This window comes from Herpailurus yagouaroundi, unplaced genomic scaffold (genome assembly GCF_014898765.1).
Source record: "Herpailurus yagouaroundi ecotype Mexico unplaced genomic scaffold, PumYag 166, whole genome shotgun sequence".
Lineage (NCBI taxonomy): Eukaryota > Metazoa > Chordata > Mammalia > Carnivora > Felidae > Herpailurus > Herpailurus yagouaroundi.
Window position 1 is genome coordinate 4796916 of NW_024412407.1, and position 18201 is coordinate 4815116.

General features: G+C 48.9%; 2 protein-coding genes and 1 non-coding gene across 5 annotated transcripts; all 3 read right to left on the minus strand.

Annotated features, from left to right (window-relative positions):
* Positions 1-4782: 4782 nt before the first annotated feature.
* Positions 4783-11076, minus strand: COX14 (cytochrome c oxidase assembly factor COX14). 3 transcript variants are annotated; one of them, XM_040488183.1, is made up of 3 exons: positions 9141-11076; positions 7548-7607; positions 4783-5183 (listed from the first exon to the last, which is right to left on the minus strand). In XM_040488183.1, exon 3 carries the CDS (start codon positions 5173-5175, stop codon positions 5002-5004), a length of 174 nt encoding a protein of 57 aa, XP_040344117.1. In that variant the 5' UTR covers positions 5176-5183; positions 7548-7607; positions 9141-11076; the 3' UTR covers positions 4783-5001. The 3 variants fall into 3 exon arrangements, with proteins under 3 accessions (XP_040344117.1, XP_040344116.1, XP_040344115.1); XM_040488182.1 differs by lacking the exon at positions 7548-7607 and adding an exon at positions 8954-9053; XM_040488181.1 differs by lacking the exon at positions 7548-7607.
* Positions 7450-7522, minus strand: TRNAE-CUC (transfer RNA glutamic acid (anticodon CUC)). Its single transcript has one exon. It is a non-coding gene; the product is annotated as a tRNA-Glu (tRNA).
* A 132-nt stretch (positions 11077-11208) lies between the features above and the next one.
* Positions 11209-16846, minus strand: GPD1 (glycerol-3-phosphate dehydrogenase 1). Its single transcript, XM_040488180.1, has 8 exons — positions 16715-16846; positions 16032-16209; positions 15077-15217; positions 14361-14499; positions 13999-14111; positions 13107-13340; positions 12856-12962; positions 11209-11868 (listed from the first exon to the last, which is right to left on the minus strand). Exons 1-8 carry the CDS (start codon positions 16753-16755, stop codon positions 11772-11774), a joined length of 1050 nt encoding a protein of 349 aa, XP_040344114.1. The 5' UTR covers positions 16756-16846; the 3' UTR covers positions 11209-11771.
* Positions 16847-18201: the final 1355 nt, after the last annotated feature.

An 18201-nucleotide genomic window follows, 5' to 3' on the forward strand; every position in this document is an offset into this window, starting at 1 on the left:
TAATTATTTAACGTACCTACGCATAATTTTTTTTAATCAGCATAATGCCCGAATAGTAATATAAAGCAGTTTTTAAAACAATTTACAATGAAATGATGTCTACATACAAATATTTGGACATAGTTATATTAGCATTCAGATGATTAGCACTTCTGTGCATTCACCATCGATTCAGTGTCTACAAATGCAGATTGTTACGATTAGCATTGTGTCAGAGACTCAAATACCAAGAACAGGCTTAGCCATCAATAGCATGGCTTTGTGAAATGTAGTCTTTCCTTCAAATTACTGTAAAACAAATTACTGTAGTCTTCCCTCCATTTAAATAAAGTTGCATAGCTAGAGAACTCAGAGAACACTAAACCTGTACAAAAAATACTTTTGTGTTTATATGGAAAAGAGATTACAGGCTTGGCTAATTATAAACTGTCTTTTCACTTATTTGAATATCTATGGGGACATTTAATAGTTGCGCAGGACTTGGGACAACATGTTGTGCCAAGTTTATCGCAGGCGTTGCAAGAAATCTAGCATCCTTGGCGTTCACCCACCAAATGCCAGAGATGCTTCCCAATCACAGTGACAAAACACTTTCACCTTGGCTGGGGGGCGGGGGGTGGATACCACTTCTGAGAACCACTGTAGTAAACAGGAAGCTATCAAAGATACTTCCCCCAAGTTTTTCTTCGAGCAATTGGGAAAAAAGATACAGAAAAACATAAAAACTACTTACATACTCCCATTATTTCCAGTACCGAGATTTAACACCTCTAACATTCTATCTTATCCCCAATCGTATTTGTAAAAGAAGTACAAAATTATAGACCGGTGACATTGTGATAGAAGAAATACAGGGGCGCTTGAATGGCTCAGCTGGTAGAGCACATGACTCTTAATCTCAGGGTCCTGAGTTCAAGCCCCACGTAAAAGGTAGAGCTTATTTAAAAAAACAAAACAAAAAACATACTCATTTGCTCTTCTTCACAGGTTGTTGGCACAGAATTTCTAAGACCCCTGTAACCTCCAGAGTGATGACTCTGTGCTAATGAGATGACTTGGTGGGCCCCTAGTTTAAGGATGGGAGCTGATTGCCACAGAACAGGACCAAGGCATGATTAGAGGACTGGAACTTTCAGCCCCACTCTCCCAACCTACAGGTTGGGAAGAAGGGATGGAGATTGAGTTCATCACCAATGGCCAATGATGATTTAATCAATCATGCTTATGTAATAGGACCTCCATAAAAACGCTAAATAATGGGGTTCAAAGAGCTTCTGGGTTGGTGAACACACAATGGTGATCTTAGGGTGGTATGCCTTTACCCTGCCCTAATTATCTCTTCCATTCGACTGTTTCTGAGTGGCATCCGTTATAATAAACCAGTAACAGTAAATAAAGTGTTTTCCTAGTTTGGCTCTGTGAGCCATTCTAACAAATTATCAAACCTAAGGAGGAGGTCATGGGAACTGAGTTGCAGCCAAGTCACGCAGAAGTGGGGGTAACCCAGGGACCCACTACTTGTGATTGGCATCTGAACTGGGGGACAGTCTTAGGAGACTGAGCCCTTACCTGTAGGGTCTATACTAACTCCAGGTAGCTAGGAGAACTGAATTATGGGATACTTAGCTGCTGTCTGCAGAGCTGGGAGAATTGTTTGGTGTGGGAAAAACACATTTGGTGTCAGAAGTCCTGTGAATAGAGGAAACAATTGTCAATTTAAAACGCCTTCAACCTCTGCCCTACTCCACCTCACTTCACCCCCAATATAACTTCTGAGTTTAGTGTGTCTTTTCAATCTATTTTTACAATTTTATCCACAACACGGAGTATGGTTTTTCCCATGGGTTTGTGATACTCTATCATCCTCAATTTCTCACACATACATATGTGTTTCTGAGCTTATTATATTATGCCAATGATCTATCCGTCTACTCCTGCACTATAATGCCACATTTATATCACTCTAAGCTTTCTACTATGTCTTGATATCTGGTAGGATCAACCCATCTTCTTTGTTCCTCTTTAAAACTGTCTTAGCTACTTGTGCTTTTAAAGATTTTTTTAAAAGGAAAAGTGGTATTTTCTACAGACATGTGACCCAGCATAGGACAGTGAAGAATCCAAGAAATCTTACTGGAAAAAGAGAAGACAGGGAAGTAGAGAGGATGTTCTATTCAGAAAGAAAGCACAAACAGGCACGGAACAAGAAACAGCATGTGATCATATAGGCAGTTGATATTAAAGAACATAAAGCATGAAGTAGAAACATAAAGTGGGTCAGGTCTTAAGGACCTCATATGCCATGCTAAGGAGTCTGGACTCAACTCTACGGGTGAGAGTCTTAACCTATTGTTTTTGATAGAGCTTCAGAGAAGATTGAAAGCAAGAGAGTGCCATAATTTAGTTAGTTCCAAATAGAGATCTAGGATAGCAATGTGGCAAATAAATTAGATGAGGTCAAGATTGGAACCAAGACCCCTAAAAGGCTTCTGCAAAATTGTAAGCAAGAAATGGAAAGGACAGAACTGATTAAGTGGATGCTTAAATAGTAAGAATGAATAAGACAATTACTTGGTTGGGAGTAGGATACAGGGAAATCTATTAAAACTCTCATTTCTGACTTGGATGATAACATCATTAACTAAAATAGGGAGAAAAAAATAGGTCCTGGAGACAAGGAATGCGATTAGTTGTGAACATGTCAAGTTAGGGGACTATGAGATATTCAAGTGGATATGTCACACAATTGGATAGAGCTGAAGCTCCAAAGGTCAACCTAGACGATACAGATTTGGAGGTCAGCAGTAGGGATGAATAGCTGACATTTATTGAACGCTTATCATACGCCAAAGAAATACTTAACATGAATTATCTCATTTAATCTTGAAACTAATCTTTTAAATTAGGAACTATTATTTTTTAATCCACCTTAAACAGAGGTAAACTGAGGAATTAAGAATAAGCAACTGGACTACTGCAATACAGCTAGAATGGTAGAGCTGGGATACCAACACCGAGTACTTAACTATTCTTGTAATGCTAAAATCATTGAGTGCCTAGAATAATCCAGGAAAAACATATAGAATGAGAGAAATGGTCTAAAAACAAAATTCTGAAGCACATCAGTGTTTAAAGTGGGCAGAAATTCCCAAAGGAAATCAAAAGAAAAAGTCAAAGGCATAGAAGGAAACAAGAGAGTGGTCCCTCCCTAGGGCCAAAGTCCAACTTCAGTGCAGCAGAGAAACAGCCAGGGAAGGACCGAAATCATCAGTGGGTATGGCACAACAGAGGCCACATTAACCAGGAGTTTCAACACAACTGTGGAGGTGGAACGAATTTTAAGTCTGTGGAAGTGGCATCATGTGGAGTTCTCCTTAAATAATCTTGAGCAAGTTCACATACTGAGAAGGAAGAATGTGAATTAGAGACAACTAATGGAGCAAGGTCTGGGATTGAAAAGGGTAATGAGGGAGGCAAAGACCACAGCAGAGCTGTTTGAAGGATCTGTGATGGGCACAGGCTAGACAGGAAATCAGTTTAGGTCAAGAAACGGCTGAAAGACTGGAAGAAAACAGAAGGTAGCAAAAGACCTGAAGTCTCCAAGTTCCAGAGAGGGTGGAAATGAGAAGGTAAGAAAGCTTCTCACAAAGACTGATGTAAGAAAAAAGGGGGGGAGGAAAGGGGTGAAACAGAAGTCGGAGAGAAAAAAAAAAAAAGACCGATGTTCCACTTTCTTTTTTTTTAGGGAGTGGGAGGGGCAGAGAGAGAGGGAGAGAGAATCTTAAGCAAGCTCCACACCCAGCGCTGAGCCCAACCTTGAAATCAGGACCTGAGATGAAATCAAGAGTCAGACGCTTAACCTACTGAGCCACCCAGGTGCCCCTATGTTACATGTTTTGAAAGTGCACAGGGGAGCTTGGAGAATGGTAGTGACCCTACCATACAGGCAAGTGAGAAAGCAGAGAAGGCGAAGCAGAGTTCTTGGTTAACACACCGAGAGAGGATGGGAGTAGAAGGGCTGGTGGTATAGGAAAGCTGAGGTTTTTTAATCACAGAAGAGGGCCTTTAGGTGACAGGTTTAGGAGTCGGACAAAAGTCAGAACAGTATGCACATGAGAGAGACAAGTGTCCAGGAGGATTGTTATTTTGGGCGATTACCAAGAATGACGTGAACCAGCAAGACTCAAAGCTCAACATGGAATGGTGGCAAGAACAGCTCTTTTCATAGTTGGGTTTTACCTTGAATGCACGGTTTTCTTTCACATCCTCTTCACAACTTTGTGAAAAGACCTGCAGGTAGATTTCCTATGTGAAATCAATCCTATGCTAATACTACACCCCCGGAGTTTAAGGAGCTGGACTGCATTACTATAAGCTGCCCAACAATTCTTCCCTTTGAGAACTAGGCCTCCTTCACTTTGGGCAATTTTGACAGGGCTGTTAAACAAGGGCTTCTGCCTTCCTTAACTGAGGGGTGCACCGCTGGCCATGAGCTTGCCAGAGTACTTGTCAATTACCTTGACACAGTAATTGGTGCTGGAATGGTCACGGACCAAAGAAGAGCTCTGGTCTCTACGGAGTCTTTTCAGGGGATTTATACAGAGGCTGAGACAGTCTTTTCTGACATCATGAGTTGATACTACCACTCCTAAAACTGCACACCCCCATTTCATGGGTGCTAAGAACTCAAAATATAGAAATCCAGTCTGTGACTAGAAAACAGGTAGTCAAGGCCCCACCTCTGTAGCCCATACCCTATTTAAGTACACAAAAATACCAAGACACAGACACGGCAAATATTTAATGTCTGCCTTATCCTCCCATTCCTGTTGTGATTCAACAGCCTCCCCAAGATGGAGTATCAGAGAAAACATGGGCACTTTTTCTCAGCAGGATTTGGAAACCATTAAGGCCCTAGTTCTCTTGACTTGGAACTGAGTGCAGGTGAGATCGTTCCACGGCCTCAGGCCTCTCTGTTCAAGGAAAATAGCCCCCCCGGTTCTACGGGACTCCTGAGGTCTTCTGTTCTTCTGCAGCCTGGCGCCGGGAGCTGCGCCGCTGGAAATAGTGGTAGACTCGGGCACTGCAGAGGTAGCCCCCGTACACAGTGAGGAGCATCATGGAGGTAGAGAAGGTCTTGTAGCCAATGTCAGCTAGTTGCTTGGCAGTTGGCATGTTGTCCCCTACAAAGACAGACTGGATTTAGACCCAAGGATACGGCCTCATCTGCCCAGCCCACTTCTCTGCTTAAGGCCATTCTACAACTTCTGCATCCTGCTTAGTCTGTCTGTACTCTACTCTGGATGGCCGCTACACCCACGCAGAGTCTTATACTGGAAGATACTGTTCAAGAACTCTTAAGATTCAAAAAGAAGATATAGTCTGCATATGAGATACAAAAACACAGCTAGAAAGAGGTGCATTTGAATGACATCACAGGTAACACCCGGCCCTCTATGTTTGTGGGGAAAAGTGACTGGTATGAACCACCCAGAAATGTCTGTAACTGGTATAGGACTGTAAGCACGCATCAATTTTTCTGGCTAGTAGGGAATGAATGGGGGTAGTCAGAGATTAAACGAGAGCAGGAGTTCTCTCTGGGAGATCAAATGGGAAACTTCTACGCTATATCCAATTTGTTTTCCCATAAAACCAATCTTGTTCACAGTGGTTAAGTTCCCAGGTGATCCCTCAAGCATCTGTTTAAAGCCATAATATACCTGAAATAATGCCAACAGTATGTTTACACTATTTCAATTATACTTAACCTTCTACAACTTTAATTCCAAGTTCCAAACATAATTCCAAGAACCTATCCTAAGGGTTAAAAAGAAACTGAGTCCCAACAAATTGTTAGCTCACATTTGCATGAATAAATTACTTCTAATTTAACTGTTCCCTAGACACTCTGAACTAGAGAACAAGATAAAGTTTAGCATGGGAATCTTTCATCCTGAACAAAATGTTCCTCAATTTGGGACTATGAATGTGTTCTTAGGCTCCTCTCTGTTGAGGGACTTGAAATTAAAAGACTGACTGAAATTAGCGAGAACGGGTTGCTTAAAAGTCAAGAATTTGGAAGAAAAGCTCAGGATTGGCTGGTTTAGGGGGTCAAGAGTAGGGTGAGGCAAAGAAGAGCTTCTCACAGCAAGCTCTATGGGCGAAACACTGCCTTTGAGCCAGTTCCTGAGGGTGGAACCCAAGCTGGACTGAGGCACAGCTTCCCTGAATTCTAATTCCAAATGACTATGGAAAGTGACATTACATAGAGGAAGAAAACCAAATGGCACAGGTTCAGGCGAGAAAGAGTTGCGTTCTTGGTTATCTGAGGCTTGAAAGGGACCCTGAGCTGTGAGACAGTGAAGAAAACACACATACCTCGAGCTAAGGTGGTAGACAAGATCCCAGGAAAGAGACCTGCAACTTTCAACCTCCGTCTCACTTATTCCTTCTCCACCTATCCCCTATTATCCCGGCCAGATGCTAACCAGTTATAGGACCACTTCTTCCAGGGGCTGGAGGAAGAAGGCTGGAAGCATTCACCAGCTAACAAAAGTAAAAGGATGGTACAGCTTGGCTAGAAGAGCGACAGAAGACCTACTAACAGATGTAATTTTGGTGTCTAGAACCTCACTTTCGTTTCTTATCTAATCCAACCTGAGATTTCTATGTTCAAGCTAACAAAAACTCTCCACAGACCCTGAGCTAAGGCAGGCAGTAGAAATGGAGAGGAAAGATGCACAAGTTATTTTGGAAGAATGTGACTTATTAACGGAATGGATTAGAGTAAAGCTGAAAATATCTCCAAGGTAGCAAATTAGGAAACTCTGTGGATGGGATAATAGGGATAAGAAATGGAAAGAAAAAGGTGTGTATCACTGTGTGTATGGGGGTGGTAGTGGCAGTGAGTAGCAGTCAAGTTCATGAGATGGATTTTGGGTATGTTAAAATTCAGATGTTCAACACAACATTCATGTGATAATGCCTACCAGGCAGAAAGACATGCAAATTGGACCAGATCTTGAGAGAGAGACTAGGCTATAGATACAGAGGTTAACAGTGACACCAAAGCAGAGGATAAAACCGGAGAGAGAAACCAAGGGAATGCTGGTTTGAAGAAGAAAAAGAATTCATGAAAGAAGGCAGGTGGGAAATTCCAGAAACATCTGGGAAGGCTTTTTCATTTAACTACATCTCCCTTCCTGGTTGCAAATCACTGCAATCAAGTCACTGCCACTGATTGAGTTATCCTTCCCACCTGTGAGCCAGAATGAAAACTGGGAATCACCACTCCAAGTTAAGTGCCATGAAGACTGGTCAGATGAGATCATCAGATGGGAAAAGATAACTCCATCATGGGTAAACAAACCTAAGGTAGAAGTCAATTTAGTGCACTGATTAAGTGAAAGCACAGATCCTTTTTTTTTTTTTTTTTTTTAAATAGGCTCAAGCCCAACATGGGGTTCGAACTCATGACCCTGCGATGGAGAGTCCCATGCTCTACCAATTGGGCCAGCCAGGCACCCAGTTAAAGCACAAATTCTCACCCAGAGTTCCAGTAGAGCCACCAACAGCACCTCCCAAGTTTCATGTGTCTATGTATTTTTCTGGGACAGAGAGAAATAGATTACTAGAAGGGTAACTTTTTACCTCAAAGAATTCTTGTGATTTTCTGGTTAAGGGAACAGAAGTAAAGGTGCAGCAGCTTGAGAACGTTAACAAGATCAAGGAAATTCTAATTATATTTTGTTTATTGATAAGATACAGATATGTTTTAAAAAGGAAAAGGCTGGTGGCTAACCTGAGAATAAAAAAAGAGGTGGATAGGATGGAACAAGATCCAGGATGGCTCAAGAAAAGGCAAAATTAGAAGCCCAGGTAGAAGGATTTACCTTGGAAATGAAAGAAACTTGTGAGGTTAGCAACACACTCTCATATGAGAGACATCCATTTTCTTAAAAAAAAAAAAAAAAAAGAAGAAGAAGAAGAAGAAGAAGAAGAAGAAAAGAAAGAAAGAAAGAAAGAAAGAAAGAAAGAAAGAAAGAAAAGAAAAAAGCTCAAAGCCGGGTCTGTTATGGGGTGATGGGGTTAGACTGAAGTTTTCAAAAAATAGGGAGGTTAAAAAAAAAAAAAAAAAACAGGGAAAAAAACATAAGAACCAGTATGAAAAATTCCATAGGAGTGCAATCTGCAAAGTTCTGGCTCTTCTCTTTTTCTGCCCCCTAAACATGGGAGTACTTCAAGACTCGAGTTTCTCCTCTGGAAATCATTTCCTCAAATGTGTTCCAGCCACCTCCGCCTAGATTTACTCATTTATCTGTCTACCTTTTACTCGTACTATGAAGGCCACAAAGAAGTACATGGCTTCTGTCACAAAGCAGCTATGGTCTGATGGGGAAAAGCCATACATCCCAAATCCTGTTACCTAAGGCAGAAGACGGAGCGGATCAGAAGAGAGGCAAAGTGAGAGTTCAGAGAAAAGGTGGGAGCTCAAGAAGTTAGCAATAAGCTGGGGAGGGGGTGTGCGGCTCTGTCTTTTAGATGCGCAGGCAGGATTTACACCAGTAGAGAATAAGGAGGGGGAGAGCATTCGAGGAACCGAAAGCAGCGAGTGGAGCTGTTTAATCGATAAGCACGAAGGGTGCCCGGCGAAAGCCGCATATCAAGGCGCAGCCGACTGTAAGGCAGGGAAGGGTCCGAGCTACCGAAGTCAGAGCATGGAGGGCCAAGGCGCGGGGTTGGAGTCAAGGCTTCACGGAAACCTATGGCTGTCGGGGGCCTGTAGGGCTGCAAGCGGGGCAGATGGCGGCTCGCGCGGTTCGCGGCGCAGGAAACGCGGTGATCTCAAGGGCACCGAAGACGGGGGCTTGCCAAGATGGGTTAACAAAGGCCGATCCAAGACCGGGCGCCTCAGCGGACAGGCGGCCCCTGCGGGACCCTCGCAACGGTGTACCTGGATGTTGCAGCTCCCCGGCGTCCAAGCTCGGCCTCTGCAGGCAGCGTCAGGCCGCCGCAATCTGCGCAATTTCCTAGCGCAGCCGGACTCAGCAACCCTGACCATGTATGCGTTATTGGCATAGACCTGGGGCGCTAATGGCGCGGAAAGCCACCCTTTCCGCCCCCCCACCCGAGCCGCTTACCCTCTAGGACTCCGCTCCGGACGCCAGAGATAGCAGCGCGCGGAACACTACACAAAGCCACCCACCGAGGATGCAGCTCTCGTTTGCCGCAGCTCGGCTGGTTCCCGCTTTGTGCTTCCGGGCCAGTCACCCTTACTACGCATCCTCAGACGAGTCTTCCTTTCGGAGAGGACCGTTGCATTCTGGGGGTTGTAGTCATTGTCCATTGAGAGAGGGTCTTTGGCGACCCAGCTGTAGAACCGAAACTTTTAGGGATACACAGTCAAGATAGAAAACATAACCTTTCTCTTCGACTCAGAGAGAGTCAGCCAATCCCCAGCCTAGGTGCGGTGACGCCCCCGGAGCTGGTAGATTCTCTAGGGGTCAGCCCGCTGGAGGTGGGCCGCGCTCCCCCTAGAGCCTGGAGCTGCCCTCTTCCGCGTGGCCGGCTTTGGCCGAACTCAGGTAGGAACCGGTACGCACTGCGAGGCCTGGACCGCCAAGAATGCTACAGGTTTGGCTAGGGCCACAGAGTGGGTACGAGGGACGAATGTCTGACGTTTCCGGCCAGTGCGTGAGCTCCCCGCTTGCAGGAGGAGTGGTGAAGACCCAAAGACGCACTGGGAAGGGAGTGTCACTTGGGGGAAAAAGGACCGCATGGGCACCCCTGCCAGGGGCCCAGAGTGGCTGGGATTATCGAGGGGGGATTTCCGGGTTTTTTTCTTCATTTTTTTTCCTGTGGCATGAGTGAAAATCTATACATGCAGTGATACACCACAGCATACACACTGCCACGTGCGCTGAAGCGCCCCTCTCCGCCCCCCCCCCCCAACTCGTTTCTGGAAAAACCACGATTTATTGAGTAGACAAGTAGTAGGCTTGATTGGAAGGCCCAGATTGTTAAGTGTGGAGTGAACAAAAGTAGGCAAAGGTGTCGGACTACCTAACAAGGTCGCAGCGGCAGCTGAAGGCAAAGAGCTGTCTTTCTGTCCCCACTTTGACCTCCTGGGGAGGAGCTCTGGTTTCAGTCAGTGTCCGGACCTGGGCCCAGCCAAATCTGGGGTGGCTGTGCCCCTCACTCCTGCAGCCTGATGCAGGCAGCTCTGCCCTTTACTTGTTAAGGCAGTGTGAATCCTCGAGGGCTGGGACTGAGAGGAGCCTGCTTCCCTGGTTTGGCACAGAGTAAGAAAGGGTTAACATAATGCTGGCAGAACCACAGTGTGCCAGGTGCTGCCACATAGGAAGCTGAGATCCTCTGCTGAACATGGCTGGAGACTGGCAGGCCCATAGGGCCTATTTATAGCCAGGGGTCCAGGCTGCTGACCTGTGACATTCCCTGGCTGCCAATCCTTCCTGAAACAAGGCCAGTTCAAAGCACACTCCCTCCTCCCCTTCCCGTTCTTTCCTCATCACAGGGGGTAGGGTGGTTTTAATTTTTTCCTCCTTGAGTTTCCCAGCTCCAGAGGTGCCCAAAGTGGTCAATACCTCAGGAGAAGGCCTTCAGATGACGAAGGAGAGCTGGCCTTGGAATGTCAGGAGCCATCAACATGGACTTGCTCACCCTTACTTCCCTATCCCAGATTACCCTTTGGGCCACTCTCTGGCCCCCTGATGCAGGTGTTGGTTAGTTGCCCTGGCTGCTCTGGGGGCAGCTGAGAAATAGGTATAGGGTTTGGGAGGAGAAAAGGGGTGGAGCTAAGGATGTCCTTGGGAAGACAGCGGCAGGAGGGACCCAAATGACACCTCCCCCCACTAGAGCTCCAGAGAAGAGAGGCGGAGCAAATTCAAAGGTCATAGGGAGCAGAGTGATCTGAACCAGCTATGAAAAGGTGTAGCTGTCAGCAGATTAGGTTCCTGCTCCCCAAAGAGGGCCCTGGCCGGGAGGGTGAGGGAAGGCTTTGAAAGGTCATGCATGATGGGGAGAAGCTAGCAAGAACTAGGAAGTCCCCGGGGAGAATGACAAACCCCAGGGCCAGAGATGCCAGCATGGCAGCAAGTCTGGTGCCAGGGCAGCCTGGGGGCGGGGGGGGGGGGGAGAGGAATGACCAGAGGTTTCTGAGGACGCAGATGTTGCTAGGAGAAGCTAGGAGGGGGTTGAGAGCTTTGTATTTTGTTAACAAACACTGAGATCCATTGATGCTGTGTGGGGCTTGGCAGAGGTCAGAGCAAAGGGGTCCCTGGGGCCTGTGTTGGCTCAAAAGCCCAGACCCCTCCTTGGCAGCCCTTACCTAATTCCTCTTGTGGCTGAGGTACTTCTTTAGCCATTTAACTGGGCTTGGGGACAGGACTTCTGGTGTGTGAGAGGCAGCAGTGGGCAGCCCTTGCCTCCCTCTCCCTTTACCCTCCCCTCAACACACACACCCAAAGCAGACAGGACTGGGGTGTGATTCTACCCCTTTCAGAGGACAAGGAGAAAACCCCGCATCTGGAGAGGGACAAGGCAACTCCATTTCTGGCGAGATGTGGTGGCAAGAGGCTATGGGCTGCTTGATGGTTCAGGATCTCCAGGCAGGTAGTTGGGCCCCACAGCCTCCTGTCCCCCAGAAGAGGCTGCTCCATGGAGAGTCCCAGAGATCCTGGTGGCCAGGTACCCCAAGCTTCTGACTGTCTCCACTGGGGTAAAGAAGCTGCCTGGCCTGGCCCCAGCTCCGCTCACAAATGTTCTGGATGATTCTGCAGGCAACAGATGAATTCACTCACTGGATGGTTCTCATAGCATATCTTGTACACAGCCATGAATAGAGGAAACCTAGAATGGGGAAGGAGAAACCCAGATTAGCCTTCCGGTATACCTCTACTACCTGCCCCCGCCCACTCCCTGTCCACCTCCTAACCCTCCACTCTCTTACTCTCCCACCTTTGAGCTCAGGCCGACTCTGGGTCTCAATTTCCAATTGCTGAGAAGTTGAACTCCTAGTCCTGGGTTTAGGGCAGGTTGTTAATTGCCCTGCTCCCTATTGTATTGAACTTGCCTGTATGATTCCCTGGCATGAATTTTTTGTTCTAGTTGGGTAAGCCACTTAACCTCTCTAAGCATCAGAATCATCAACTATAAAATAGGACCAATATAACAAAGTAATGAAGAAGCCATTATGTATTAATGTGTAGGTGCTCAATAAATGCATTTCCTTCTTCCCATCCTCTTACACAGGCTGTTTCCTTTACCTTGAGGCTTTCTGCCGACCAGCCATAAGCTGATCTTCTGAACCTGTTTCATACTCTCTTATTCTAGGATTCTTTCTCAGATCAGTAGAGCTCTGCTCTGATCAGCCCATCATTCCCACTGTCTTTGTGCTCCCTGAAAAGGAGCACTTTGACACAGCGGCTGTCTTCCTCACCCCTCGGCACCCAGGACAAGATTCAGGGGACAGAAAGGTTGGCCTCCAGGGAGCAGCTTAGATGGGATGATGGGACAGTCAGTTGAGTTTATTCCTGCTGCCCCAGAGCTCCAGCCCCCATAGCAAAGGACAGGAGGACAGGACCGGAAGTGAGGCTATGCAAAGGGGTCCAAGCAATGTGGTGCAAAGAGCAGTAGACTGGAGGGAGTTCAAAGACTATGAAGTAGCAGAGGGACAGCGGGCAGACCAGACTCTCTCCAAGCTGTAGTCTCCTTGTCTGTAAATACAAGGTTCCCTCTCCACCCACTTCACCGATTGAGGAGGGATCAGGAAGATGAGTGTGGAAAGCACTTGTGGCTGTGGTTCCCTCCTCCACTGGGGCTGGGGCAGACACCTACTTGTCCACCATGCCCTTGTGTTGGAGGATGCTGTGTAGCTCCCGGGCTGTCGGGGGCCCCTGCAGCTTCTGCCCATTCAGCATCTCTTTCTCCAGCTGCTCAATGGGCTGTGAAGAAAAAGAGACGGGTGGATGGAAATGGCAGACAAGGGTTGTCAGGGGGAGGTGGAGAGTCTGGGGCTCAGATGGGAGGTGGGATCTTAGGCACCTAAAGGGCCCACCCTCCATTCTCCATTCTCCCAGGGTTCCTACCTTTCCTGTGCGGACGAAGGCCTCGGCCACCTTTCGGTTCCTCCCTCCGTAGCAGGTGGTGATGAGGTCACCGATACCACAGCTCTCCAAGAAGGTGGCAGAGGACACAGGGCCACTGCAGAAGAGCTTGGCAAAGGCGATCATCTCCATGAGCCCCAGTCGGATCACCGCTGCCTTGGTGTTGTCACCAAAGCCCAGCCCGTCACAGAAGCCAGCTCCCACGGCCACTATATTCTTTGGGGAGTGGAGGTCACAGGTGAGAAAGGATCCCTTCCTGCAGGCCCTCAGGCACCATCCTCATGCTCCTTCCATCAGCCATGTGAAATATAGTGGGTGGGCTCCTCAACTAGCTCCTCCGCTTGATTTTCCCACTCGCTGTACCCCTGGGCTTGTGCTTCCTGGCTCTGCAACCCTGCCCCCTACTCCATCCTTGAGAACATTTCCTGAAAACCAATCTTCTGTTCAGCTAGCCCTCCCATCCTTGACTATTCTGCTCCACATCCCTGATGTTCTCAACTTGTCCAAGATCCAGAGTTCTGGCCATCAACCTGCCTGGGTGCCCTAGGTATCTTATCTCCCATTAGCCTGGGTGCTTTTCCAGGACATCTCCTCTTCCCCCTGGACCACCCACTGGAGGCAGGGACAGGAATGTCCTACAAGGGGCTATAGGGAGAAAGGGAGGAGGAGGGAGGTCCAATGTTTGATAGTGAGTAATTGTCAGGCCTGAATGACCCTGACCTTGCTGTTGCAATTCTTCCTGCGTGTGTGGGACTTGGTGGGGAAGGCAAGCAATTGCCCAAGAGTGAGGAGTACCAGCCACCTCGTGTAGCTAAGCCAGGCCCTCCATCAGGATCTTCTCCCCACCTCATAGATAACTCTGCACCCCTCTCACCTTTAAGGCCCCACAAATCTCTACTGTATCCACCTCTGGCACCACTGTGATGCGGAAATTGGGTGTCTGCATCAGCTTTTTCAGAAGCTCTCCTTGGGCCTGGTCCTTGCAGCCTAAAGTAGGAAGGGAGGTGAAGCTTTGAGAGGGGATTCTCTTTTCACACCAGCCCTAAGCAGGACCTGCCACCCTTTCCCTGGGGGGCGGGGGCGGGGGAGGGGGGCCCGGGCCTCCCCCACCTCTGATGCTTGGGTCTTCTTTCCTTTGCCTGCCTTATGGGGGAAAAGATGGCTACGTGGGGGAGGGGGGAATACGGAGAGGGGATGTGACAAGCTGCACTTGTGAGTGATGGTTAGGGCTCTCACCAATGGTTGTCTCACAGAACTTCTCATCAGCCACCTCGCTGGCAATGTTGGCCCCCATCAGCACACTCATGGGGATGCCAAGGTGCTCCCCAATCACTTCAGAGATGAGCTTCAGCCCTTTAGGGCCCTCGTCTACCCCCTGGGCACAGGATGGAGCTCAGGCCAGGTGCCCTTTATGCCCAACTGAGGGCTTCCCACCCAGAAGTCCTGCCCCTTCCAAATCTACTGTTCATCAGTGTCCCTCCCCAAAGGCCCTGTCCCATTCTAACTCAGCCAAAGCTTGCCGTGAGGAGGGTAGATGGCACGTGAAAATGAATCCATTTGAAAATTCTTCCATATACCGTCAACCAACCTACTTCCTGACATCCCTCAACAACCCACCCCCAAGGACCTCAAACTAACTTCCATCCCAGTCACTGCTCCAAACCACCTTCCCTTTCACATTCCTCAAACCCAACAGCTCCTCATACCCCCAGGCATCTCTTGTATGCCTCCCAAACTGCAGATATCTGCCTCCAAAGCTACTTCTAACTTCCCCCCAACCACCCTCCCCACCCCAGCGGCCCCCAGCACCTATTTCTCAGCCTCCTCCAAGCAACTCCTCTCTTCTCTCCAAAAAACTCTTGGCCTACTTCTGCCATTTTCTGTTCTCACTTCCCTACCCTCACCCCACAGCAGTTAGCTGCACCCCATCCACATGAAAGTGTTCCTGGCACCTTAATAAGAGATACACCAATGGCGTTTGCCTTCAGGTGGCCCTTGAGTTGATCACAAATCTTGCCGATGAACTGATGGGGCACCACAAAGATCAGGATGTCAGCACCGGCTGCAGCCTGGACCACATCTGGGACAGCCACCTGTGGGGGGCGACCAATGCTCATGGGCCTCACGGACTTCTGCTAGCCCATTCTGGAGATCTAGGGGCCAAGATGTGAGGCTGGTGGGGGAGAAGGAAGGGCAGTCAGGGGATCTAATCTGGAAGGCCTGAACTTGGAGGAAATGGAACACTGCATTCCCTCCCCCTCGCTGTCATTCCCTCTCCGGCTCCAGCTGCCTGGGGCTCTTGAGGACTCCTGGGAGCCTCCTCTCAGTGCTTCTGTAGCCCTTGGCTGTGGGACAGTGAAGGAGGCCACAGAAGGCCTGGGCTTGGCAGGAGGGAGAGGCCAAGTAGGGTTTCATCACCCTGATTCTTAAGGCTCCCAACTGGGAAGGGAGAGCCCTTCCTGCTGTCTTCCCTGCTCCCCCTTTCCAGGTTGGGAACAAGCCACATGGATTTGACTAGAGACCTTAAATCCAAGGAGCACCCTCCACGTCTGCTAATAATCCAATGAATAAGTAACAGGATTAGAGCCTGAGGCAGGCGCTACCCAGACCCCAAGTCTTTAGTTGTCACGGAAACCAACTTCCTCATCCTCCCTTTCCTGCTTGGGAGCCCATAAGTGTATGGGTGTTGGGGGGGGGGGGGGGCGGTGGAGGTGGAGGTGGAGAGGGTTCAAGTTCTTTTCAGTCCCAGGAAGTCCCAGGAGAGCAGTTTGGGGATTTTATATACGGGTGCCCTGTGCCTAGAGCAGCCCTCCCAAGATGCTTTCCAAGTCCAAGTAGCAGCTGAAATGACCCCCCCTCAGCAGGAGGCACCCCTCCGCTTCCGTCTCCCAGGGTATTGGGGCTCACCACGTTGGGGGGCAACTTGTGCCCTGGCAGGTATTTGACATTCTCATGCTGTGTGTTGATGATCTCTGTCAGCTTTTTCCCCCCGACGTCTTCCTCAAACACCCACATGGTCACCCGTGGGTCAAAGTGTGACAGCTGGGCCGCATTGCCGCCCACAATCTTGGCGATAGCAGAGCCCCTGGTGGGAGGGAGAGCACAGAAAGTGGAGGAGTCAGGGCAAGAGGGAGGAACGGTGGCAGGGGAGGGGGCAACGCTCCACCTCAGGATGGCACCACAGCCTACCAGATTATTTGCTTGCCACCTTCCTTATGACCTGGACCACCACCATGAAAGTGCGTCTTTGGCAGTAGAAAGGAGACTTAGTCTATCTTATACTTTGCAGCTGGAAAAGGGGAACAGCCTCCAACCCCCCAGCCCTAAGCAGCTATTCAGGCAGAGAGGACTCTGGAAGCTCCCTTCCTGTGGTGAACAGGTGCAGCTGCCCGGGCAAGCAAGGGCCAGGAAAAGGTTTGGGCACCATCTGTCCTGTGGGGGTAGGCACAGAAGATACCAGGGGTGGTACAGAAATTGGAGGGCATTTACTACCCAGTGTCTGCCTCCTGCCCACCAAGCCTCTTTCCCTAACCCCCTGTATACTTGGGGGAACCTCCCGTTCCCTCCCCATACTTGACAGAGTCACTTACCAGTTGCCGGAGCCTACAATGCAGACTTTCTTGCCAGCCATCGTGCCGCTGCTCTAACCGATCTGGCTCAGTGCTGCACTCCCAGCTTCTCTGCGGGGCTCGGAGCATATAACTCCACCACACGTGGGTGCAGCCAAGTCCCGCCCTCCAGGGGCGGGTGGGGAGGCGGGAGCCCAGGGAGACGGAATCTGGCAAAGCCAGGGAAAGGGGAGAAAAGAGACAGGTGGAGAACAGGAATGAGGCAGAGTCCAGGCCCCGCTTTTCTTTTTAGGTTTGCCAGATGATGACGCTAGTGAGCTTCTTCCCTTGGCCCCAGCCCTCCCTCCCTGTAATGGTCTCATTTTGAAATCTGCCAAGAAATAGCCCAGATGAGGAGCAAGTGACTGGTCCCCCCCAATCCCTTCTGTCCCCCAGCACTGGCCTAAGTTGTATTCAGTCCTAGTAGCAAATACAGGAATGCTTTCTTTTCCAAGGTAGGAATCACGCCACATATCCTCCTAGGACCCCAAAGTCTGCTCTAGAGGTTTATCCTCTAGCAGTGACAAAAGACTACATGTCACTGGCCCCACACTAGCTCTGCTGCAGGGCTGCGTGAGTGAGGTGCATGGGTGTAGACTCACATTTGAGGATAAGACTACGTAAGAGGTAAGGGCCTGCTTTGGGGGCATCCCAGCCCAAGGATTAGCAGAGACCTCAAGAGCCCCAAGGTCATCTCGGTTACCCAGTGTTCATCTCAGGGACTCACCCTTGGGCCTCTCTCCTCACCCCAAAGGATCCTCACCTGAATGTCTTCCAGGAAAAGAAGGTGGGAAAAGCCAAAGTCAAAAGCTCTGATGCCAAGTGGCTTACAATTCTCTTGCAGACTCTGGGTTTAAGGAAGAAGAGGACAGGATAGAAAAGAAGGCAGCTAAAGCATTCACTGTCCTTGAGAGGTTTTGAGCTGACTTCAAGTCTGTCTTGGGTTTCCAAGCTACCACATCATGGGCTCCCTCAGGTTACTGGCTAGTTTGCAAGAAGCCAGAAAGAGGGAGGCAAAACCTGGGGCAGCTATAACTTCTGTGGAGCTTTGTGGTCTCAGATCTTGTAATGGAGAAGTGGTGTGTGTGATTTGGGGCACAGGAAGAGACTGGAAAGAATACATTGAGGGGCACCTGGGTGGCTCAGTCGGTTAAGCATCTGACTTCGGCTCAGGTCATGATTTCACGGTTCGTTAGTTTGAGCCCTGCTTTGGGCTCTCTGCTGTCAGCACAGAGCCCGCTTCAGATCATCTGCCACCCCCCACCCCCGCCACCACTCCCCCGCTCACACTGTCTCTCTCTCAAAAATAAACATTAAAAAAAAGAAAGAACACATTGAACAGTCCAGGGCCCTACATCACCCACAGCCATTTGAGAAGAGAAGCAGCTCCGGTTTCTAGGCCGAACTGGAATGGGACAAATGGCTCTAACACTCCAGCTGTCCCTGCACCTTGGCCTAGAGGGCAGACG

What these genes read in the sequence shown, in the direction of transcription:
- COX14 (XM_040488181.1), bottom strand. Translation starts at nt 5,175, where the DNA reads ATGCCAACTGCCAAGCAACTAGCTGACATTGGCTACAAGACCTTCTCT.
- GPD1 (XM_040488180.1), bottom strand. Translation starts at nt 16,755, where the DNA reads ATGGCTGGCAAGAAAGTCTGCATTGTAGGCTCCGGCAACTG. An exon ending in TTGGTGTATCTCTTATTAAG is followed by an intron (nt 14,500 to 15,076) that starts GTGCCAGGAACA and finishes TCCTGTGCCCAG; the next exon opens with GGGGTAGACGAGGGCCCTAA. An exon ending in CACAAGGGCATGGTGGACAA is followed by an intron (nt 11,869 to 12,855) that starts GTAGGTGTCTGC and finishes TCCCCATTCTAG; the next exon opens with GTTTCCTCTATTCATGGCTG.